This window comes from Aquarana catesbeiana, linkage group LG08 (genome assembly GCF_042186555.1).
Source record: "Aquarana catesbeiana isolate 2022-GZ linkage group LG08, ASM4218655v1, whole genome shotgun sequence".
Taxonomy (NCBI): Eukaryota; Metazoa; Chordata; class Amphibia; order Anura; family Ranidae; genus Aquarana; species Aquarana catesbeiana.
This window is the reverse complement of record NC_133331.1, coordinates 91488726-91514479: the sequence shown is the minus strand read 5'-3', so window position 1 is coordinate 91514479 and position 25754 is coordinate 91488726. Positions and strand designations below refer to the sequence as shown.

At 42.5% G+C, this 25754-nt stretch overlaps 1 protein-coding gene across 2 annotated transcripts in view; it reads left to right on the top strand.

Annotated features, from left to right (window-relative positions):
* Positions 1 to 25754, top strand: part of WBP1L (WW domain binding protein 1 like) — a 108306-nt gene that overhangs the window by 52044 nt on the left and 30508 nt on the right. The window contains exon 1 of one of the 2 annotated variants that reach the window (XM_073596141.1): positions 7938 to 8082. The exons of the other annotated variant lie outside the window; for it this stretch is intronic. Within the exon in view, the coding sequence (XP_073452242.1) occupies positions 8056 to 8082 (27 nt within the window). The 5' untranslated portion in view covers positions 7938 to 8055. Of the gene's footprint in view, positions 1 to 7937; positions 8083 to 25754 lie in introns of those variants that run through there. 2 annotated transcript variants of the gene reach the window in all.

Below are 25754 nucleotides of genomic sequence, written 5' to 3'. Positions count from 1 at the left end.
CATAATATTTTTTCAGGCTTCCTAGGAGGTTACATTAATTTCTCAGCAAATGTTTTGCTAGGAGTAAAGTAAAGCATTATTGTGACTACACCATTGTTTGGTGCATTGATGTAACTGAAAACAAGAAGACTTCTCCCAAGTCAAGCAGGAATCTATTTACACTCCTTACAGCCTGGCTGTCTCCGAATGTTACAATATTACTAGTTTCTGTTGTGGAATAACAATGTCTGTATTCCAACAAGCCCGACTGATCAAGATATCTGACTTTAGAAGCGATTGTTATCACAGTGGCTGTGGATCTGACCCAAGGGAGGCAGCAGGGGTGTGCTTTATCGCGTTTATAAGCCATTCACTTCTCTTCAGGATTTAGTGAATATATATTTTCTATTATTCAAGAATAAACCTCTACAATGGAGAAAAAGACATTCCAGCCAAGAATATAAATCCCCCCCCCCCCTTTTTTTTTTTTTCTTTTTTTTTTTTTTAATTATTTGAAAAATTACGAAACTTTTTTTTTTCTGTTCTTAAAATTAAAATACAGTTAAGGGGGGGGGGAAGTATTTGAACCCCTGCTGATTTTGTATGTTTGCCCACTGACAAAGAAATGATCAGTCTATAATTTTAATGGTTTATTTTAACAGAGACAGAATAACAAAAAAAAAAAATACCAAAAAAACGCATTTCAAAAAAGTTCTAAAATTGATTTGCATTTTAATGAGTGAAATAAGTATTTGACCCCTTCACAAAACATGACTTAGTACTTGGTGGCAAAACCCTTGTTGGCAATCAGAGGTCAGATGTTTCTTGTAGTTGGTCCCCAGGTTTTCACACATCTCAGGAGGGATTTTGTCCCACTCCTCTTTGCAGATCCTCTCCAAGTCATTTAAGGTTTTGAGGCTGATGTTTGGTAACTCAAACCTTCAGCTCCCTCCACATATTTTCTATGGGATTGAGGTCTGGAGACTGGCTAGGCCACTCCAGGACCTTAATGCGCTTCTTCTTGAGCCAGTCCTTTGTTGCCTTGGCCAGGAGTTTTGGGCCATTGTCATGCTGAAATACCCATCCGTGACCCATTTTCAATGCCCTGGCTGAGAGAAGGAGGTTCTCTCCTAAAGATTTGATGGTACATGGCCCTGTCCATCGTCCCTTTGGTGTGGTGAAGTTGTCCTGTCCCCTTAATGGAAAAACACCCCCAAAGCATAATGTTTCCAACTGCATGTTTGACTGTGGGGATGGTGTTCTTGGGGTCGTAGACAGCGTTCCTCTTCATCCAAACACAGCGAGTTGAGTTGATGCCAAAGAGCTTGATTTTAGTCTCCTCTGACCACAACACTTTCACCCAGTTCTCCTCTGAATCATTAAGCTGTTCATTAGCAAACTTCAGTTGGGCCTGTACACATGCTTTTTTGAGCAGGGGGGACCTTGCGGGCGCTGGAGGATTTCAGTCCTTCACGGCGTAGTGTGTTACCAATTGTTTTCTTAGTGACTATGGTCCCAGCTGCCTTGAGATCATTGACAAGATTCTCCTGTGTAGTTCTGGGCTGATTCCTCACCCTTCTCGTGATCATTAAGGCCTGGTTCACACCTATTGTATGCAGGTTGCAGTCTGTATATTCCAGGTGCATTTTGCGTTTTTTCAATACACATTTTTAATCCATTTTAGCCTATGGAACCAAAAACCAGAAAAAACTGGCCCTTTCCATAAAATGCAGAAATGTGAACATGACCCATAGGAAACTAATGTTAAATGGACTGTAGTGCATGTCTGCAAAACTGAAAATGCAAACAAAAATGCATAGGTGTGAACTAGGCCTGAAACTCCACAAAGTGAGATCTTGCATGGAGCCCCAGACCGAGGAAGATTGACAGTTAATTTGTGTTTCTTCCATTTGCGAATAATAACACCAACTGTTGTCACCCTCTCACCAAGCTGCTTGGCGATTTGGTCCTGTAGCCCATTCAAGCCTTGTGTAGGTCTACAATCTTGTCCCGACATCCTTGGACAGCTTGTTGGTCTCGGCCATGGTGGAGAGATTGGAATCTTCTGTGGACAGGTGTCTTTTATACCGGTAACAAGCTGAGATTAGGAGCACTCCCTTTTAAGAGAGTGCTCCTGATCTCAGCTCGTTAACTGTAGAGAAGACCTGGGAGCCAAAAATCTTGCTGATAGGGAATCAATACTTATTTCACTCATTAAAATGCAAATCAGTTTATAACTTTTTTGAAATGCGTTTTTTTTTTTTCTGGATATTTTTGTTGTTCTGCCTCTCACTGTTAATAAACCTACCATTAAAATTATAGACTGATCATTTCTTTATTAGTGGGCAAACATACAAAATGAGCAGGGGATCAAATGCTCCCCACCCCCGCAGTAAGTTGCTTGGCTATGATGCTGGTCGGTGTCTTGAATACTGAATTTCCGAAAAGAAACAAGTACGCTGATCAGGAATTGGGATCACTCTGAATTTGTTTGCTGAAGACCAAACAAAAAAATAAATAGAATTCTAATCTGAACATGTTAATATCTGAGCACTGCTTGTAACACTGCCCCCAACTGGCTGATCAGTCACATGTGATCAGTGCTGTAAAGCAGCTCCAAGGCTACTTACTTGGTGCATGCTGAGCCAGTAAGGTTTAAAAATGTAATAAAAATGCCCAAAAATCTCTCTTTTTAAAGCCCTTAATGTACACACTCATGCATTATGTGCACGCATATGAAACCGATGAGTGTGTCACACATTTTAGATGTCCTTCATTCATACTTAATCAATGAGTTGTAAATTACTTTAAAGCTTCATCTATAGCAGCCTTTCTCAACCCTTTTTTAGCATTGTGGAATCCTTCAAATAAATTTCCAGTCGTAGGGAACCCCTGCTAAAAATTACTATATCTACAGCTCCATGATACATTAGTGTGATAGTCAATGGGATAATGCTCCTTAAACTTGTGGTCATTGCGAAGAATGACCCCCTTAAAGCGGTTGTAAACTGCTGGACTTTTTTTTTCTTTTTACCCTGCAAGGTAAAGCCATAATGTGCTAGTATGCATCGCAAAAAAAAAAAATTTTAAAATCCCAAAATCACAGCTCTCTGTCATCAAGAGCAGTGATTACGGTTCTGTGTGTTAAAGCCCAGCCCCCTAACGGTTAGAATCACTCCCTAGGACGCACTTAACCCCTTCACTGCCCCCTAGTGGTTAACCCTTTCACTGCCAGTGTCATTTACACAGTAATCAATGCATTTTTTATAGCATCGATAGCTGTATAAATGACAATGGTCCCAAAATAGTGTAAAAAATGTCCGATGTGTCTGCCATAATGTCGCAGTCCCGATAAAAATCGCAGATCGCCGCCATTACTAATAAAAAAAAAAAAAAATTCCATAACACTAGCCCCTATTTTGTAGACGCTATAAATTTTGCGCAAACCAATCAATATACGCTTATTGCGATTTTTTTTTTTTTTTTTTTTTTTTTTTTTTTTTTTTTTTTTTTTTTTTTTTACCAAAAATGTGTAGAGCAGGGATTAGCAGACCTCCAGCTGTTGCAAAACTACAAGTCCCATCATGCCTCTGCCTCTGGGTGTCATGCTTGTGGCTGTCAGAATCATGGGACTTGTAGTTCTGCAACAGCTGGAGATCCGCTAATTGCATATCCCTGGTGTAGAGTACATATCGGCCTAAACTAAGGGGAAAAACTGTTTTTTATATATATATTTTTGGGGGATATTTATTATAGCAAAAAAGTAAAAAATATTGTGTTTTTTTTGTTTGTTTTTTCAAAATTGTCGTGTTTTTGTTTTTTTTTTGTTTTTGTTTTGTTTATAGCGCAAAAAATAAAAACCGCAGAGGTTTTTAAATACCACCAAAAGAAAGCTCTATTTGTGGAGAAAAAAAGGACATCCATTTTGTTTAGGTAGAACGTTGCACGACTACGCAATTGTCTGTTAAAACGACGCAGTGCCGAATCCCAAAAAGTGCTCTGGTCAGGAAGGGGGTAAAATCCTTTGGGCTGAAGTGCTTGACCTCAATGCTGTCAGTGGGAACTTATCCAAGAGGCAGAAATTGTTCATTGTTTAAAGGGGTTGTAAAGTTATTTATTTATTTTTTTTAAAATAACAAACATGTTATACTTACCTTCACTGTGCAGCTCGTTCTGCACAGAGTGGCCCCGAACCTGGTCTTCTGGGGTCCCTCGGCGGCTGTTTTAGCTCCTCCCCGCAAGCATTTACCACCTTCATGCGAGCTCCCTCGCACGGTGGTGAGTGCTTGCGGGCGCGCTCCCGTGATACAGCCGGCGGCTATAGCCGCTCGCTGTATCACTCGGCCCCGCCCCCCGGCGCGCCGCGTCATCGGATGTGATTGACAGCAGCGCGAGCCAATGGCTGCGCTGCTTTCAATCCATCCACTGCAGCCAATCAGCGACCAGGCTGAGCTGCAATGAGGACGAGCAGCGAAGATTCGAGGCGTCAGGTAAGTAAAACGGGGGGGCTGGGGGCGGCGGTACTGTCAAAAGTTTTTTCACCTTAATGCATATGATGCATTAAGGTGAAAAAATTTTTACCTTTACAACCCCTTTAAGGAACCCCTAGAGTTCTCCTAGATTGTAATCTCTAGCAGGGCCCTCTGATTACTCTTGTATTGTAACTGTACTGTCTGCCCTCATGTTGTAAAGCGCTGCGCAAACTGTTGGCGCTATATAAATCCTGTATAATAGGGTTCCATGAAACCCTGATTTGTAGACTATATTTTGGGTACTATAGTTTTTGCCATTTCATAAGCATGCAGTTTTAAGGCTTGACATGTTTGGGACAATTTTTACATTTTTTTTCACACACAGGTTAAAATCCTGCCCCCTTTTTTTTTTTTTTTTTTTTTGCTGTACTTCTGTGGATCACAGGAATGCAGTTTTTTTTTTTTTTTTCTGCGCTCCTGTGACCCGTTTTCAGCAGACAGCGGGCTGACTTCACAGAGCCTGTCAAGGCTATAGAAAGATTACAACAATATGGTCGGAATCCGCCCTGGACCAGCACCCGACTCAGTGAGCCAGTGAGAGCCTGAGACAGATGCCCCCTCCACAGCCCAGTGCTCTAATGAGCGCTGGGGAGGGGGGGAGGGGTTATGCCAGAGTAGACAATGGTGACTGACACCATTTCCATAGGCATGTCAGACCTATGTGCACGTTTGCATTTGCACAGGGCACAGGGTTACTTTGGAAAAAAAAAAAAAAATTGTATATTTTATTTTTTGTATTTTAAAATATTTTTTGCACTTTTTTTTAAAAATGTTTTATTTTTTTCCTTTTACTTTCACATAGGGACAAATAGGCCCCATTGTGATAGCTTTTTGGCAGTGACAGGTACTCTTTATGAAGACATCAGGGGTCTATTAGATCCTGACATCTCCCCTGCTGTTCAGAGCATCTGATGAAGCACAGGTCATGTTTGATCAGATGCATCCCTGGATGTAACGGTCAGGGAAAGATATTACTAAAACCAAAAGTGACAAAATCTTCGCTTTTGGCTTCATTCGTCACAGAGGACGCCTTACTGCTTACCGTGTTCGTGGGCTCTCTCATTCCACTGGCGCTGGGAGGGGAGGAGGCCTCCAATGCTGTGTGCAAGTGATTAGAACAGCCAATCAGCGGCTCAAAATAAAAATAAAATACCAGGGTCGTGGCTGCAGCTACCGAAAAAATTGTGTTTTTAAATTTTTCGTGTAAGCTGAAATTTGTGTATTACTGAAAATATGTATTTGATAAACTTTTGTTCTAATATGTAACAAAAAAGTAGCTGCCACCATTTGTGTTCTACAGGGTGTAATTTTCAGGTATAAAATGTGCTTTCTGTGTATTCTGGCAACAAAAGGGTTAAAGTTGAACTCTATCATTACATTTAGTCCGGCACAGTTGTACAGGCTCCTCTCCTCCTGTACTGAAAATGCTTGTTTCATTTTCACTGCACACTGTGGACTTCTCACTGTGTGCATTAGAAGCTGCAGCAAGTCAGATAAAGCCCACAAAGATTTTGGTCCATATTGACATGATAGCATCATACAGTTGCTGCAGATCCACCACATCCCAAAGGTGCTCTATTAGATTGAGATCTGGTGACTGTAGAGGCCATTGGAGTACAGAGACCTCATTGTCATGTTTAAAGAAACCTGCAGTGAGATGATTTGAGCTTTGTGACATGTTGCATTATCCTGCTGGAAGGAGCCATCAGAAGATGTGTACACTGTAGTCATAAAGGGATGGACATGGTCAGCAACAATACTCAGGCTGTGGCATTTAAATGATGCTCAACTGGTACTAAGGGGCCCAAAGTGTGCCAAGGAAATATCCCCCACACCATTACACCATCACCAGCCTGAACCATTGCTGCAATGTAGGATGGATCCATGCTTTCATGTTTACACAAATTTCTGACCCTACCATCTGACTGTCACCGCTGAAATGAAGACTCCTCAGGCAACGTTTTTGGCCAATTTTGGTGACCCAGTGTGAATTGTAGGCTCAGTTTCCTGTTCTTAGCTGACAGGTGTGGTTTTCTGCTTCAAGGTTCAATGTGTTGTGCGTTTAGAGATGGTGTTCTGCATACCTCGGATGTAACACGTGGTTATTTGAGTTACTGTCGCCTTTCTGTCATCACCAACCAGTCTGCCCATTCTCGTCAGGCACCAACAACCATGCCACATGGAAAGTCACTTAAATCCCCTTTCTTTTACATACCGTATTTATCGGCGTATAACACGCATTTTTTTTCCCCCTTAAAATCAGGGGAAAACCACGGGTGCGTGTTATACGCCGATCCCCCTGCGATCCTGAGCTTCAAAATCGCCGACCGCGATTTGAAAATGGTGGTGCCGAAATACACAGAGCCGGTCCTCGGCTCTTCTCGGCCACTTTTGGCTTCACTTGAGCGCCGCCCGAACCTAGCCGAGTGTACTCGGCTAGGTTCGGATAGCTCCGCTCACAGCCACGCCCATCCCGGGCGGGACTACGAGTGGAGCCGAAAGGGAACGAGAGCCGCCGAGAAGAGCCGAGGACCGGCTCTGTGTATTTCGGCGCCATTTTCAAATCGCGGTCGGCGATTTTGAAGCTCGGTAGCACCGCCATTTTCAAACTGCAAGCTGCAAGGCTGCACTAGGGCAAGGTTGCACTGGGATAAGGCTGCAATGGATACTGGGCAAGGCTGCACTGACAAGGCTGCACTGGGGCAAGGCTGCACTGAGAAGGCTGCAATGATGGGCATTTAAATGTAAGGTTTTTTCCCTTAAATTTCCCTCCTAAACTTGGGGTGCGTGTTATACGCCGGTGCGCGTTATACGCCGATAAATACGGTAGTTACATAGTAGATGAGGTTGAAAAAAGACAGAGCTAGTCCAACCTGTGTGTGTGTGATTATATGTCAGTACTACATAGTATATCCCTGTGTGTTGCGGTCATTTAGGTGCTTATCTAATAGTTTCTTGAAACTATCAATGCTCCCCGCTGAGACCACCGCCCGTGGAAGGGAATTCCACATCCTTACCGCTCTTTTCCATTCTGATGTTCGGTTTGAACTTCAGCAATTCGTCTTCACCACGTCTAGATGCCTAAATGCATTGAGTTGCTGCCATGTGTTTGGCTGATTAACAATTTGTGTTACCAGGCAATTGAACAGGTGTACCTAATAAAGTGGCCGGAGAGTGTATAGGCAGATTAAACTTCATCTTTAGCCCCCTTATTTTTTATAGACTGGCATTAACCCCTTCACATATTGGTGGTTTAGAGAAATAATGTAGGTTATGTTGTCCTGGCCCTGAAACTGTTAATAGCTGTTTTGGCCTGTGAAGTGATGTCATTTCCAGCTTGGCAGCCGTCTCAGATTTGTCATGGTAGGGAGGGGGGTACAGCTAGTGCAAGCTGTGTCCCGGGACCCTGTTTACTTAATGTTCCCTGCCAATAAAGGCCTTGTTTAAATAGGACGGCAGCACGGCTGCCCAGCATAGATGAGGAAACCTTGCGGCTGGAGCTCTTTGTCAGATGAAACGCTGCTGTGGAGAATGAGCCTGCAGGATGCCTTTTCTTCTAGGCCTGAGACAGGTAAGGCCCCCCTGGACGACAAGCCCGTCGGTTGAGGAAGCCGTCTGGGTGTCCCAGGGTCGGTCACTAGGAATTTAGACTTCAGAGAAGTTAATACAAAGATAGTACAGCAGACAGACATGTGCATGGCTGCCTCGTGTCTGCCAGAACGTTCTAATGCTCTTCAAGGAGAGGACTTTGTATAAGGACAGAAATAGTCTTTTTGTAATGGACAGCCGAATCCGAGACCCATAGGGCTTTCCGAATTGATTTGCCATGAATTTAAAATCCTGTGACCTCAAATTTGTGAGACTTTGATTTCATGAAATGGTCTAAAGGGAAAAGATTATGGTCACAGGAGGATTTTTTGCAAGCAGTGCAACTTGTTTTCATCCATATTAGGCTCTTGACCATATATGGGCCATTAATAATGTTTAAAATGTAAAATATATCTGCTCAAATATTGATTGGCAGGGATAGAGTTTGGAACAGGTTGGGTCATCTGCACCCATGGTGTAGTGGTACTGGGCTGCCCAGCCTGTTCATGTAGGGGCAACTATAATCCGGTATTATATGAGTAAAACAAAGTGGTCACCAGTGTGCAACAGCAGTTTGGAAAGTGCAGTAGCCAATTAACTCATTGTAGTTTTATCATTGAGAGAGTTCTGGTTGTTTGCTACGGGATACCACACTTTACTACCCATGAGCAAATCCAAGTTGCTGCAGAAAATATTGTAGCCTTTTGCTATTTTTTTTTTTTTTTTTTTAGGCTAAGGCAGTGTTTCTCTATAATTTAATTTTAAAAGAAGCCTTGACTAATAAGTTTATCTCAAGGCACCCCAGTCTAAACTTAAAAACAAAACAAATAGTTTTACATAATGCAGCAACATCCATATGTAGGGCACCCAACGTTAGGGGTGATTTCTTCTTCCATAGTACATGCACCTTTATACTCTGGTACTGACTTGTATTCCATAATTTCTCTCCCTCACTCAGCTATTGTGACCCCAGTGCTGATGGAGATGGGCGGGAGAGGGGCAAACAAGGATGCTGTGCAGGCGCCCGACGTCCTCCTTGTCAACTGATGACATCATTGGTTGTTAGGATGCTGGTGGCTAGAAGGCTGCAATGGTGCATAATGAAAACCCATGGCTTTGTGTAACTAAAAGGCAAGTTTGATCCACCTGCTGGCTTGTATACAGTTTTTAGGCATTTTGCCAAGGCCTTCCTTAATACATCTGAAGGTGTCCTGGTTGAAAGTCTAGGCTAAGGCAATAAAGTGTGCAGGAACCGAACACATCCATTCAGAAATTGGGTCTTGATCTGACTACAGTAACCTGAAATTTGTCTGAAATGGGCTACTGACATTGCACATCACCTGTTGTGCTTGGCACATCCTGTTGCACTTTGCTTCGTTTTACCAGATAAGGCAGCTGGCTGGGCTACCTACTAAGCAAATTATGGTCAGTTCATTAGAAACCTGTTGAAATTGGAACTATGTATGGCCGGCTTAAGACCCGTGCTTTGGAAATTTGTCTGTGGGCTTGAGGATGATTAGCAGCTGCTGTGAATGCTTGGTGATCCTTTATTAAAGTTCTTTCAATGGAATTTGCAAAAGATCTGCCTATTCAGAACAATAAATATAGTGATAAATAAAACTGTCCATACACCACTCGTATTTTGGCTGATTCCTGCTGGCCAGGTTAAAATTCAAGCGGCGTATGGCCCTGCTAGCTTCTCTTTGTTCAACAAAAGTTGATGGCTCAATTGACTTTAGTCAAAGGAGTATGTTGGATAATTGTATGCCGAACAATTCCTCCATCCTGATCAAATGCAGGCACGGTTTGGGTGTTGTGACAGCCGGTGGAGCTGGCTGTCAGAATGCAATAGCCCAGCAGGAGGATTTATTCTGTGGTTAGCACGGATGGAGAAATCTGGGCAGCACTACTTTTAGCAACCAGTCAATGGTTGGCTTTTGTTCCTTCCAACTTCGCTATACCACTGATCTATTCCTGACTGTTCAAGGATTCATATCATCAAATTTAACATTCGCAATAAAAATCCTGTGTTCTAACATCCTTTTATACCTAGTTCTCTGTCTTTCAATCTGTTTTTAAAAGAAGGCTGCCTCTACTAGGACTGAATAAATAGTGAGTTTTTCGGGTCACCCTGAAGGACCTTGCACTGTGCTCACTTTGACTTTCCTGTGAGCTCAGCAACCACTATCCAAATAAGAAAGTAAATAATTTTACAGGCAGCAGCCCGAAAGGGGGAAACAGTAGCTGGACTCTGCTGGTTCCCGATTTGGGATCCAGAGCCCTGCCAAGTATTTGTCCTGAAGCTTCTCTGAACTGCACACAGCGCAGCAATGGCCTTCTATCCGGCATGACTTTACTGACATATGAACTATAAACCTCAGCAGGCTATCTTCATTGTGGGCAGATCTGACCTTGTTTCTCCGATTTGTTTTAAAATGCAGCTCTACCTGCTTGACAAATGAGAGCTGTAAAATAATCAGGTATTGAAAAGCAATCCCGTTAATGTGTGGGCTCTTTAAGCACCGGTTCCTAAAAAGTCAGATGTTGCTTGTTGCTATCAGTATCTGGCTAGCTGGCTACAGTTAGACCCCTTTAACACTGGAGGTCTTTTTCAGGCGCTACAGCGCTAAAAATCGCACCTGAAAAAAGCCTCAGCTGCAAACCCAGTGTGAAAGTCTGAGTGCTTTCACACTGGGGCGCTGCGCTGGCAGGGTGTCACAAACAGTCCTGCCAGCAGCTTCTTTGCAGCGGTGGAGGAGCGGTGAATACACTGCTCCTCCACTGCACCTGTCCATTGAAAACAATGGGGCTGTGCTGCTATACTGCTGGCAAAGCGGCGCTGCAGCAGCGTTTTGCGGGCTGATATAACCGTTTTTTGGCCACTAGCGGGGGTTAAAACCACCCTGCTAGCGGCCGAATGGCGCCACTGAAACGACTGTAAAGCCGCACTAAAAATAGCGCCGCTTTACCGCCGATGCCCGGGCGCTTTCAGTGTGAAAGCACTCTTATTACCTGAAGGGTTTTGATTGTCCAAATAAATGTGGTGTTCTGTTATGTGTACAGTTCCTCCATGTCAATATACACAACCTGGACATACCTGTATGAATGTTTTACAGAGAACTTTGACTCTTTTTATAACGAGCATAAAATGGGTAAAACGATTTACAGATGTTGCTATTTCAAAAATTTTAAGTGGTTGTAAAGGCCAAAGTTTTTTTTTTTTTTTTTTTTTTTTTTTTTTTTTTTCCAGTCACACATTCTATGCATGAAGGTAGAAAAATCTTCTCTGTGTAGCAGCCCACCCCCAAAACCCAAGCACAATCTTCCTCTAGCGCTGTACATGAGAGCCTTGGCTCTCTGGGCACTCTCCCATCTCATTGGCTAAGAAAGCGGGAGCTATTGGCTCCCACTGCTGTCAATCACAGCCAGTGAGCCAATGAGGAGGGAGGGGCGGTGCCAAGTCATGGCTCTGTGTGGCTCAGTGGTTTGGGAGGGGGGCCATGTATAATGTATAGCAAAAGGTTTGTTTTTTGCTTTTTTGTGTGTGTTGGTTTTTTTTGTTTGTTTTTTTTTTTTTTCCTTTTAGTATGGTCCTGTGTCAAGAAGAAGGTGACTATGACTGAATTGGCACTTTATGGTGCTCCCTATGTAGGGTAGAGGTTACCTGTGATACATGAGTCAATGTCTATGCTCATTTTAAACTTTAAAGGCAAAACTTTTTTTTTTTTTGGATAGAGTGGAGAGGAGTTAGAACCCCTGTCAGTTTTTTTTATGGCTGTCTGTGTCTACAAAAAGATTCACCTTCCCTATTTGTCCTGTTTACCATTATTATTGAAAGTGAACGTAAAAGAAAATTGCAAATTAGGAAAGTAATAGAGGGGAAATCTTCCAGAGGGGACACTAGTTTTGGTGACCCCCAAGGGGATTCCCTTAATTTTGCAGGGATTTCCTCCCACTTCTTGTTTTGGTTATGGGACAGAAAGTAGAGGTACCCCCCCAGTGGGACACAGATGGCAAAGAAAAAACAAAAACCTGACAGGTTATAACCCTCCTTTACTCTACTTTTGCCTCTTTTCTTCAATCGGGGAAAAAAGTTTGAGAAAACCATACAAGAATGTACCAGAGATTCCATACGTAGTGAGATGCATTAAATAGGAAAAATGGTTCTGGACAGCTGCACTCCGGAAAAATGCCTTTTATTAAAAAAAACCACACAATCCAAAAATACATGCCACAGCAGAACAGGAAACTGATGCAATGCATTTCACACTACAAACAGTGCTTAATCACAGCTATGATTACGCACTGCTTGTAGTGTGAAACGCGTCAGATTTCCTGTTCTGCTGTGGCATGTATTTTTGGATCTAGTGGTTTTTTGAATAAAAGACATTTTTCTGGCATGTGGCTGTCCAGAACCATTTCCTATTTATTGCTATTTGCATTGCCAGCACCTGTGGCTTCCTAAACTGGTCAAGAGTCTTATCGGATGATCCTCCTGGAGCGGTGACACTCTTTCTCTATTTTGATTTCTGGACTTTGCAAATAGTGAGATACATCGTCAGGAATTGGTTACTGAACAAAATCATGACATTTAAAAGATTTGCCTTTTTTTAGTCTCCATTCACATTTGTGTGACTTGTCATGCAACTTTGGACAGCAAAGTTGCATGTCAAGTTGTTTTCCAATTATAACAACCATTCATATACAGTTGTGCTCATCAGTTTACATACCCTGGCAGAATTTATGATTTCTTGGCCATTTTTCAGAAAATATGAATATCACAAAAAACATTTTTCACTCATGGTTTAGTGTTTGACTGAAGCCATTTATTATCAATCAACTGTGTTTAGTCTTTTTAAATCATAATGGTAACAGAAACTACCCAAATGACCCCGATCAAAAAGTTTACATACCCTGGTGGTTTTGGCCTGATAACATGCACACATGTTGACACAAAGGGGTTTGAATGGCTATTAAAAGTATCCATCCTCACCTGTGATCTGTTTGCTTGTAATTAGTGTGTGTGTTTAAAAGGTCAATAAGTTTCTGGACTCCAGACAAACCCTTGCATCTTTCATCCAGTGCTGCACTGACATTTCTGGATTCTGAGTCATGGGGAAAGCAAAAGAATTGTCAAAGGATCTGCGGGAAAAGGTAGTTGAACCGTATAAAACAGGAAAGGGATATAAAAAGATATCCAAGGAATTAAGAATGCCAATCAGCAGTGTTCAGACTCTAATCAAGAAGTGGAAAAATGAGGGGTTCTATTGAAACCAAACCACGGTCAGGTAGACAAACTAAAATTTCAGCCACAACTGCCAGGAAAATTGCTCGGGATTTAAAGAAAAACCCACAAATAACTTCAGGTGAAATACAGAACTCTCTGAAAACATGTGATGTGGCTGTTTCAAGATGCCCAATAAGGAGGCACTTGAAGAAAGATGGGCTGCGTAATCGAGTCGCCAGAAAAAAGCCATTACTAAGCAAATGCCACAAAGTATCCCGCTTACAATACACCAACCAGCACAGAGACAAGCCTCAAACCTTCTGACACAAAGTCATGTGGATTGCTGAGACCAAAATTTAGCTGTTTGGCCACAACTATAAGGGCACTTTCACACTGGGGCGCTGGCGCTATTTTTAGCGGTGCTTTACCGTCCTTTCGACGGCCCTGCCCATTGATTTCAATGGGCAGGGGAGCTTTCGGAGTGGTGTATACACTGCTCCGAAAGCGCCTCAAAAATGCTGCTTGCACTCCTACTGTAAAACACGGAGATGGATCACTGATGTTTTGGAGATGTTGAACTACAAAGGCACAGGAAATTTGGTCACAATTGATGGCAAGATAAATGCAGTATGTTCTCAAAAAATACTGAAGGAACATTTGCATTCATCAGCCAGGAAGCTGCGCATGGGACGTACTTGCACATTCCAACATGACAATGATCCAAAACTCAAGGCCAAGCTGACCTGTCTTGTGCTCCAGCACAATAAGGTGAAGTTTCTGGAGTGGCCATCTCAGTCTCCTGACCTCAATATCATTGAGCCACTCTGAGGAGATCTCAAAGGTGCAGTTCATGCAAGACAGCCCAAGAATTTACAGGAACTGGAGGCTTTTTGCCAAGAGGAATGGGCAGCTTTACCATCTGAGAAGATAAAGAGCCTCATCCACAAATACCACAAAAGACTTCAAGCTGTCATTGATGTTAAAGGAGGCAATACACGGTATTAAGAACTGGGGTATGTAAACTTTTGATCAGGGTCATTTTGGTAGTTTCTGTTGCCATTATGATTTAAAGAGTAAACACAATTGATTGATAATAAATGGCTTTAGCCAAACGCTAACCATGAGTGAAAGAAGTTTTTGTGTTATTCATATTCTCTGAAAAATTGCCAAGAAATTATAAATTCTGCCAGGGTATGTAAACTTATGAGCACAACTGTGTGTGCGACTTTAAAGTTGCAGCGCCTTCAAAGTAGTTCATGCACTGCTTTGGTCCGACTTTCACGCAACGTGAGGGCCATAGACTTCAATGGTAACCCTCAAAAGTTACATGAAAGTCGTACCTGAATGTTACAAGTTAAACATTCACTGGTCAAAGCCAGAATCGTATTCAAGTTGCACCCATCCAAAGTTGCACTCCTAAATCTGCGCAACTTTGGAGTCGTACAAGTGTGAATGGAGCTTTCGTCCTTCAGGAATTCTAACAATTTTGCCAAAATAAGGTGCTTTGATGCTCTTTTCTGCGCATTACTGAAAATCAATTGGATGATCAACTTTTAAAATATCGCATGAAGCTAAATTGTATAATTTGTGATTTGCAGACTAGACGGTAACATGATGTCTATTGTTTGCTTATTGTGTTGCCCTGGGCTTGTACATTTTGTTTGTTTTTTCTATCTCAGGCGTATCTGGTTGCAGGAAGTGATTAGTGAGGGTAGTCTCTGTCTAGACATTCTCATACATAGCACCTGAGTAAATAACAGGACAAGTATACTATAGTGTGACCCTAAAATCTACAAATATGTAATGTGCGGAGTTCTTCTGTTTTAGGACAGTTTTGCTGATGCTTGTTTTAAACTAGTATATATGAGAATTTTGACCCCGCCCCCTCTGACAACACTGGGAAAGCCACAGGGAAGTCCCGTGACTTCCCTGTGCGTCGTCACCGCGTGGCCCCGCCCTCCGTTATGTAAGAGATGTCAGAATTAGCGAAGCGTCACGCGGCTGAAGACTTCCACTGAGGCAGATTGTGGGGACGGAGCGGAGAAGAAGCCTGGAGGAAGATGCAGGACGAGAAGAGCGGAGAAAAAAGAAGATGATGAAGAAGATGAAGATGGTGGAAAAACAACAACAACGAAGGAAGGCCAGAAGAAAGAAGATGGAAAAGAAGCGGAAAGAAGAAGAAATAAAGGACTTGTCAAAAACCGTCTCTTGTGTTTTTTAACCATTTTGACACTTTTTTTGTGAAATGGTAGGGGTACATTTGTACCCCATTACCAATTCACACGGGGGAGACCCGGGATCTGGGGGGCTTCCAAATTCTGATAAGCCCCCTGCCCGCAGACCCCCACAACCACCGGCCAAAGGTTGTGGGGATGAGGCCCTTGTCCTCATCAACATGGGGCCAAGGTGCTTTGGGGGGCTACCTCAAAGCACCCTCCCGATGTTGAGGGCATGTGGCCTGGTACGATTCAGGAGGGGGGGCCCTCTCTCGTCCCCCCCTCTTTTCCTGCGGCCTGGCTGGTTGTGTGCTCGGATAAGGGTCTGGTATGGATTTTTGGGGGACCCACGCCTTTTTTTTTTTTTTTGGCGTGGGGTTCCCCTTAATATCCATACCAGACCTGAAGGGCCTGGTATGGAATTTAGGGGGACCCCCACGCCATACTATTATTTTTGTTTTTTTGTTTTTTAATTTTGGTTCGGGGTTCCCCTGTGGGGAAATCCCATGCAGTTTTTATCAATGAACTTTTATGTGTATTGTCAGACTGACAATTCATTAATAGCCGCAAGTAGTTTTTAAATTACTTTTTTTCCTTTTGAAATGTCATTTTGCTATCAGACTGTTCTAAACACTGGAAACCTGCGCCCCTTTTACAGGCATACTATGGACACCCCCCAGGTACGAAATTTAAAGGAATATTACACTTTTATTGTTTCACTTTAAGCATTATTAAAATCGCTGCTCCTGAAAAAAACGGCCATTTTTAAAAATTCTTTTTGCATTGATACATGTCCCCTGGGGCAGGACCTAGGTCCCCAAACACTTTTTATGACAATAACTTGCATATAAGCCTTTAAAATGAGCACTTTTGATTATTCATGTTCGTGTCCCAGAGACTTTAACGGTGTTCGCGTGTTCGAACAAATTTTTTGCAAGTTCTGCTGCGAACCGAACCGGGGGGTGTTCAGCTCATCCCTACTTGTGAATATTTAAAATCATATTTGCTGTTCCGATGGTACACTTGTACTATAGCCTTTCTGATCCCAGTAAAATGAAAGGATGCAAATGTGAGACCACTATATGTCTACTTTGTAGAAGATGCAGACTTGAAGCTCTTATTCCTTTTTGTTTCATGCATTTGTCAATGTTGGGCTCCATGCACACAGGAATTTCAAAAAAGTCTTTCTGGATGTCAGATTGCTGGCAGGAAAATTCTGCTTTAAAAACGCGCTTTTAACAGCATTTTAAAGTGTGTTCAGGCTACTTTTTAAGCGGTAAAAACGCCGATAAAAGCATGTTTGTGCACGTTTTTCAGCATTTTTACGGTCCGAAGAACTGCTCTTGAATGCGATTTTAGGGCATTCAGACAACAGCTCATAAACGCCCCTGTTGATAAATATTGCAAAAACTTTGAAAAAAGTTTAAAAAAAAAATCACTGCAAAGATACTGGCGTTTTCATAATGTTATTTTAACAGCCTGTGTGCATGAGGCCTCAGTTTTACCAAGGTGTATGACCTATGACCTGAAACTCTTCCACAACCTCCCATTCATAGTAGAGTTTGGCTGTTCCTCACCCAGTTTTAAGACTTCTAAGCAGCGGTTTTCGTTTCGATTAATGACTGTTTCAACCTACATAGAAATTGATGATCATTACACCTGCTTGGTATATTGGTTAAAGATGAAGTTTACCTTTTGGGAACATGTTACACGTTCTATCTGTTTTTAGTGAATTGAGTGATTTTGTATAATAGCGTTGTAAATTTCCTGCATGTAGAAATGTTTCTGTCTTTTAACCCCTTCCCGCCTGCGCTATAGCCAAAATACGGCTACAGCGTGAGCGTAAAATGCCTGGAGTGCGTCCATGGACATCCTCCTGTGGTGATCACAGATTTGGGTAAAGGGCCAACCACAGCGTCCCTTTACCACGTATTCAGCTGTTAGCCAATGACAGCTGATCACACAATATAACCAGAAGGCGGCTTTTTTTTTTTTTTTCCCTACCACTGACAGCGTGAGGAGAAAAGGGGAAAGATGATATCCGGCTTCTGTTGAGGGGACATCGGTCCCAAATTTGCTGCCAAGTGCCCATCAGTACCTCATCTGCGTCAGTTAGTGCTGCCCATCAGTGCCGCCTCATCAGTGAAGGAGAAATATTACCTGTTTGCAAAATTTTGTAACAAACTATGAAAAATGTCTGGTGTGTGGTGGTGGTGGTTTTTTTTTTTTTTTTTTGGTCTTGGCTTATTTTTTGCTAAAAAAACAAAAAAAAAAAAAACAGTGTTGATTAAATACCACCAAAAGAAAGCTCTATTTGTGTGAAGAAATGGTAAAAAAATTTCATATGGGTACAGTGATGCATGACCGCACAATTGTCATTCAAAGAAAAAAAAATGTAATTACTGCATATGGAATAAATATGCAGTAAATAAAGATTGTTGACATCTCCTGGCAAGCAATGTCTTGTGTCTGGGCTAACCATGTGTGCAGCAGATGTATGGTCAGTGTCAACGGGCTTTAACCTCTTCCCGTCCGCGCTATAGCCGAATGACGGCTACAGCGCAGACCTACATTGCCGGGAGGCCGTCAATAGACGTCCTCCCCATTGCACGCTCCCCGGCGCGCTCTGTGTCAGTGAGACTCGGGTGATCAGAGATCGGAGTAAGATATATGATGTAACAGCGCTCAAGTCCGTGGATATAACAATAAAATGACGTTAAAAATAAGTAACAGTGGCCCAAAAAAATATATAGTCCAGAAAAGAGTCTATAATAAGTGGATCATCCGTAATATAGATGGATATGGGAGCCAGGGGGATCTATGCAACCAGGGTACCAAGGGCAGCTTCCTGTTGAGTGAAGTCAATTCTCCATGTATGCATAAAAAATCCAAAGAGAAAGCGCCTCTTAAATATCAAAGATTTATTCAAGTGATAAAAGCATATATAAACACTTACATAAAGACTGATGAATGACAGCTTCCATAGAGAACTAATCCCGGTGTTCGTCAAAGGAATCCCAATAGTGTGGGGCTGGATGGATGCCGAGCAGATGGCCGCGGACCTCCGCTCGGAAGCGCCGGCTGTGTGTGCGGTGTAGTGAGGGAATCACTTCTGCGTTCCAACAGGTCACATGGGCGATGACGTCACTCGGGTAGTTCACTACACACATGGGCGATGACGTCACTCGGGTAGTTCACTACCCGAGTGACGTCATCGCCCATGTGACCTGTTGGAACGCGGAAGTGATTCCCTCACTACACCGCACACACAGCCGGCGCTTCCGAGCGGAGGTCCGCGGCCATCCGCTCGGCATCCATCCAGCCCCATCTGAACTACCCGAGTGACGTCATCGCCCATGTGACCTGTTGGAACGCGGAAGTGATTCCCTCACTACACCGCACACACAGCCGGCGCTTCCGAGCGGAGGTCCGCGGCCATCCGCTCGGCATCCATCCAGCCCCACACTATTGGGATTCCTTTGACGAACACCGGGATTAGTTCTCTATGGAAGCTGTCATTCATCAGTCTTTATGTAAGTGTTATATATATGCTTTTATCACTTGAATAAATCTTTGATACTTAAGAGGCGCTTTCTCTTTGGATTTTTTACAGATCGGAGTAAGGGGGCAATCCCAGACCCTTACCACTTGATCAGCCGTCAGCCAATGACAGCTGATCACGTGATGTAAATAGAAGCTCGGCAATCGTTCCCTTTTTTTTTTTTTTTTTTTAAAAAGCCGATCACCGGCTGCTGTTGAAGGGACATGGGTCCCGAAGAGGAAGAGGCACAGCTGCCTCATCTGTGCCAACCAGTGCCCACAGTGCCATCAATTGGCCACCAGTGAATATCAGTGCCACCTATGAATGCTCAAGAGTGCCACCTATCAATGCCCATCAGTGATTCCAATCAGTGCCATCTATTAGTGCTGCCTATCAGTGTCACCTACCAGTGACCATTACTGCCACCCATTAGTGGCAGCTATCCATGCCTATCAGTGCCGCTTTTTAGTGCCCATCAGTGTAGCCTCATCAGGGTACATCAATGAAGGAGAAAAATTTCCTGTTTGCAAAATGTTATAACAAAATCTAAAACCGTTTTTGTTTTCAAAATTTTCGTTCTTTTTTTCATTTTTTAACAAAAAATAAAAAAACTCAGAGGTGATCAAATACCACCAAAAGAGCTCCATTTGTGGGGAAAAAATAAAAAATTCTTTTGGGTACAGTGTTACATGACCTCGCAATTGTAATTCAAAGAGTGAGAGCGCTGAAAATTGGTCTGAGCAGGAGGGGGGTTTAAGTGCCCAGTAAGCAAGTGGTTAATAAGCAAATGCTGTGTGACCTGGACACGTTGGGTCACATGACTTGCAGCAGCTCTGCATTGTGCTTACTGATTATTGACAGAATTTTCAGTTTCAATTTTTTTTTTTTTTTTTTTTTTTTATTACATTTCTCAAGTAAAAACGAAACACAATAGCAAAACAATCTCGTAGTACTAAAAAACACCATGCAGTGTAATGGGTGTACAGTTTAACTGTAATATCAGAACTGGAATGTTCAATGAACCCAGTCTGAGCTCAGGAAAATGTAAGTAAGTGAGTCCATTATTGTAGAAGATGATCCAACCTCTGTGGAGAAATCAGCAGAATTTTCATTAATTTTTCTTAACCACTTGCTGACCGCCGCATGTACATTTACGTCGGCAGAATGGCACGGCTGGGCAAATGGGCGTACCTATACGTCCCTTTGAATTTGCCGCCGTGTGGTCGCGTGCGCTCCGCCGGTGGCGCGTGTGACCCTGCCGCGAGCTCCGCGAGTAGGATACCCGCGATCGTCTCATGGAGCTGAAGAACGGGGAGATGCTAATGTAAGCAAGCATCTCCCCGTTCTGCCTAGTGACACTGACGCTGATTATAGCTCCCTGTGATCGGGAACTATGATCAGTGACATGTCGCTCGTAGCCACGCCCACTGACAGTTAGAATCAGTCCCTAGGACACACTTAACCCCTTCCTAGCCAGCTAGTGGTTAACCCCTTCACAGCCAGTGTCATTTTTACAGTAATCAGTGCAATTTTATAGCATGGTCCCAAAAATGTGTCAAAAGAAAAAAAATTAATTAATAAATTAATAAAAATGCCATAAAACTAACCCCTGTAGAAGAATATGTATCGGCCTAAACTGAGGGAAAAAATTGTGTTTTTTTGTGTGTGTGTGTGTGTGTGTATGTGTGTATATGTATATATATATATTATATTGGGGGGGATATTTATTATAGTAAAAAAATAATGCTTTTTTTTTTTCAAAATTGTCCGCTCTATTTTTCTTTATAGCACAAAAATAAAAACGCAGAGGTGATCAAATACCACCAAAAGAAAGCTCTATTTGTGAGAAAAAAATTACATCAATTTTGTTTGGGAGCCACGTCGCACGACCACACAATTGTCCGTTAAATCGACGCAGTGCCGAATCACAAAAAAACGCTCTGGTCTTTGGCCAGCCAAATGGTCCGGGGCTTAAGTGGTTAAGATCTGTTGACATCAACATCGCATTGTATGGTTGTTATGGCCTTGAAATCATTTTCATTAACCTACATTTTTTTTTTTTCTTAAAATGTACTTTGAATGGATGGTGGTGCTGAGACCGATTACAAGGAATGTGACTTGCTAGCTCACACGTTTTCTTTTACGCTTCAAAGATATTTATTGAGCTTGATAAATGAGAAGTGAGCAAAGCTGCACAGGCCCAGTTCCCCTGCTTAGGGGACAAGAGACATGGGTTTAGTTGAACATGTGATGAAAGTAAACTGGATAAAAGAACAATTTGACTGATTGAAATGTGACCATGACACAAGAGAATATTGATTTGGCAGCTTATTCTATCTAACCATGGTATTAAATTAAATGATTTTAAATGGGAAACTCTTTTTAACAAAATAAAGGGCCAGGTGAGGAACATTGGAAAGCTTCAGTTGCAATAGTTTAATGAAAACCTCCCTAGACCCTGATTGCCTCAATCTTTTTAACCACATAGTTTTAATAAGTGTAAATATAATGGCATATGTGGATAGGACGTTGAAGGATTTCCATTTACAGGCAATGCAAACTTCATCTGTCATTAAGGGATAAGTGACCCCAAGAACAACAATACAATATATTGCATTTTACAGTCCTTAGATGTGCTGGCTGCCATAGTTTTCTTTTCTTTTTTTTCTCAGGCAAAGAACATTTCCAGCAAATGTATAAAATGTCTGTTAGCCTTGTCAGAAATGCAGTCCTTGTTATTTCCTGTGACCTGTACAGAAGAATATCTTCCTTCCTAGTTTTCTTCTGTACAACAGCCAGTTGCCCTGCACAGTCCAGCCCCACTGTCAGCAGCCTGTCAAACTGAGAGTCTGATGGCTGCTGTGGCTGGACTGTACACTCAGCAGGACTTCCAGTAGCGTGGTATGCACCCAGGGATGAATGCCCACAATGCATACTCCTTGCATTTTGGGCATTCGTCCCTGGGAGCACGCTCACCTAAATATACTTTCTGTTAGGTGCCCTGCCTAGCCCCATCTAGCCACAGTAGCTGAACAAACTTTCAAAAAGTTTGACAGGCTGCCGTCGGCAGGATTGGACCGTCCATCTGCAGGATTACCAGGTAAAAATAAATCAAAAGAAGCCTTAAAATGCAGCCACTATACCAAGGACTAGTAAGCTGCAATATATATTACATTTTTGGGTTTAGATAGATCTTAAAATTAATTGAGTTATGCTATATATGGGGATTATTAAAAGGGAGTGGTGCCAAAATATAAAAATCTTTATTTTCCATATACTGGCCATGTGCATGTTGTATGTGGCCAAGATAGCTTGACAAAGGTCCTTCAAGAAGATGAACGTCTTGTGGTTATCACCACAAAACACTCCAACCGATATAATAAACGTATGGTGCTCACGGCGGACCCAGGCCGCACGATCCCCAACATGTTTCGTCACGAAGGACTTACTCATGGGAATCCCATAAGTAAGTCCTTCGTGACGAAACATGTCGGGGGCGTGGCTATACGGCAACCGAAAGTGCATGACGTAGGACGCTGTGACAGGGAGCGCCATACGAGGAAATGGGGAAGCGGCTCCAGGAGATTCCAGGGAACGGGTGAGAGTGTCACCAGTGATCGTGCTGCCTGGGTCCGCCTTGACCACCATACGTTTATTATATCGATTGGAGTGTTTTGTGATGATAACCATGGTTGCTGTGCCTCTTTGCTTGATTTAATTTGAGAAATGTGAGTTCAATGGTGGAGGAGAGTGTTGTTTTAATACATTTTTATTGCGTTACTGCACTATTGGATCGCTTTCCTTTTTTTCCATGTGGAGAGAGCTTTGCTTACGTACTCTGGATATTTAACTGGGAATCATTGGAGGTCACCATCTTGCCCCCTTCTGTGTGGGGAAAAAGCCTTAAAGCCAAGCACGATAGTGTAAGGCAAGAGGAGCTGGTGAGTTTATTCGCCTAAGGGGAGTGGAATCACAAGTCACAGAGGTGTGGTGAAAGATTGAACTATTGAAGATCTGCACTATATTACGTTATGGATTACCACTAATACCACTACGTTTCACTGAATATTGGACTTCATATGTTTGCAGAAAATTTATGTCTTTTATAGGTCCTTGTCAAAATAATTTTTTTTGTTTACACAGAGATTTCATACTCATTTAATGAACATTGATTTTGGACACAGGTCACGTTGTGTTGATACAGTTTGGTGTAAATTATTAGTCACATATAATTTTATATATATATATATATATATATATATGTATGTATGTATGTATGTATATGTATTTATTTAATTTTTATTTGCGTACTTTTTTTTTTCCCATGAAAGTGGAGTTACCCTTTAACCACTTGCCGACGGGATCTCATAATATACTTCGGCAAAGTGGCACGTTCCCGCAAAACGGCGTGTGGGTACGTCGTCCCCTTTAAGAGCCGCCGGAGGCACGCGCCCGCTGTACGGCAGGGAACCTGATACGCATGGCTGGCAGGCCCGATCACCGTCATGAGAGCCAGAACGGGGATTTGTGTGTCAGGGGAGAGGAGACAGATCGTTTGTTCCTAGTAAATAGGAACAGCGATATGTCTCCTCCCCCCAGTCAGTCCCATCCCCCCACAGTAAGAAACACACCGCCCCCTAGTGTCAACCCCTTCCCTACCGTCAACCCCTTCCCTGCCAGTGACATTTACACAGTAATCGGTGCATTTTTATAGCACTGATTGCTGTATAAATGTCAATGGTCCCAAAAAAATGTGTCAAAAGTGTCTGATCCGTTCACCGCAATGTTGCAGTACCGCTAAAAATCGCAGATCACCGCCATTACTAGAAACAAAAAAAAATTAAATTAAAAAAATGCCATAAATCCTTCCCATAGTTTGTAGCCGCTATAACTTTTGCGCAAACCAATCAATATATTGCAGTATTTTTTTGGGGGGGAAAAAAATGTGGAAGATTATATATTGGCCTAAACTGATGAAGAAATTTTTGTTTTTTTCAAAACATTTTTGGGGATATTTATTATAGCAAAAAGTAAAAAATGTTTTTTTTATTTTTTTTATTTTTTTTCAAAATTGTCGCTCCTTTTTTAGTTTATAGCGCAAAAAATAAAAACCGCAGAGGTGATCAAATACCACCAAAAGAAAGCTCTGTTTCTGGGGAAAAAGACGTCAATTTTGTTTGGGTACAGCGTCACATGACAGTGCAATTGTCAGTTAAATCGACGCAGTGCCATGTCGCAAAAAACGGCCTGGTCGTTAAGCAGGAAAATCTTCTGGTCTGTAAGTTGTTAAACTTGCACCTACAGGTAAGCTTATCATAAGTTTTTTTACCTGTAAGTATTAAACTTGCACGAATTAGTATGTGTTCCCTGCTGATGGCTCCAGCTGATGTCTGGTGCAGACAACAAGGGTCCTGCATGAGTTTGGTGTGAATGCGGTGCGATTTGAGCCATACAAATCCATGGCTCAAATCGCACCCCAGAGGCACCGCATGTAATCCCGCACAGGCATGTGCTGCGTTTCCTGTGCGAATTGCACCCGGTGTCCCGCACTGCATCAGTGTGAACCGGGGCTCCGTTTTAAAATACACCCAGGATTTTTTTAATGTTTCAGGCTAGGTTTGTTGTGTATGATGCTAGGTATTATTTTGCGATAATGAAGAGCCTCCCATTTTGGCATATTTAGTAGTCATGACTCACTGCAATGAGAAAACACAGCCTGTCCATAGGTTGTAAAAGACTTGTGCAAACCCAGGGATGTAAAGCCATTAGTCCTCTGTCCCGGTCACGTGACTTGGTGCCATCAGAGAAGAACAGAGTATAATGGGGCGTGTGTGGCAAATGTTCATAAACTGTTTCCCTTTTTATTCTAAGAGTATATTCCTGTATACACATTAGTTATATGTATTGTGGATTGCAGATTCACTTTAAGGTCAGATGAGCAAGACACTGATGGGCACAATTCAGAGTGGAAGTTCCCAGTGAGAGATATCTCGCTTATCCATCCAGCAACAAGTGACACATGAATGTACAGTTGGCATTTCATTCCTTGTTTGACCCTGCATAGCCATTCTGTTGCCAACAAGCTCTTGCCATTGACAAGATCACTAGTGTGACATGGCCCTAACTAACATACCGTATGTATCTTTTTAGGACAAATGGTCCAGGCATTCAGAAGCATACAAATCTGACAGCGCTATGATCTTGTAGATACAATATTGGGGTGATGACAAGTCCTAATGCTTTCGGCATTTGCTCAGTTGACTAGGAAAGCAGCAAGTACATTCCGCTTTGGTTTTCAGCGAGCCTTAAGGCCCATACACATGACCGGACTTTTTGACAACAAACATGCAAATTACCTGTTTGAAGGCAACATCTGACCATGTGTACGTTCCATCGGACAAACTTTTTCGGTTTTCATCAGACAAATGTTGGCTGTGCGAACAGACAAACTTTCCTGCAGCAAAAGTCCTACGTTGGCTAGTCCGATCGTGTGTACACAAATCCATCGGATTTTAGTACAAAGTACAAACATGCATGCTCAGAACCAGTGCAAAAGATCAGACAATACAGAAGTTGTCCAAAGGGTGGCGGTAATAAGCTGAAAACCACGTGATTTGGTGAAAGTTGGCTGAAAAAGTCCTGCCGTGTGTATGCATACCAAGTTCACGGCC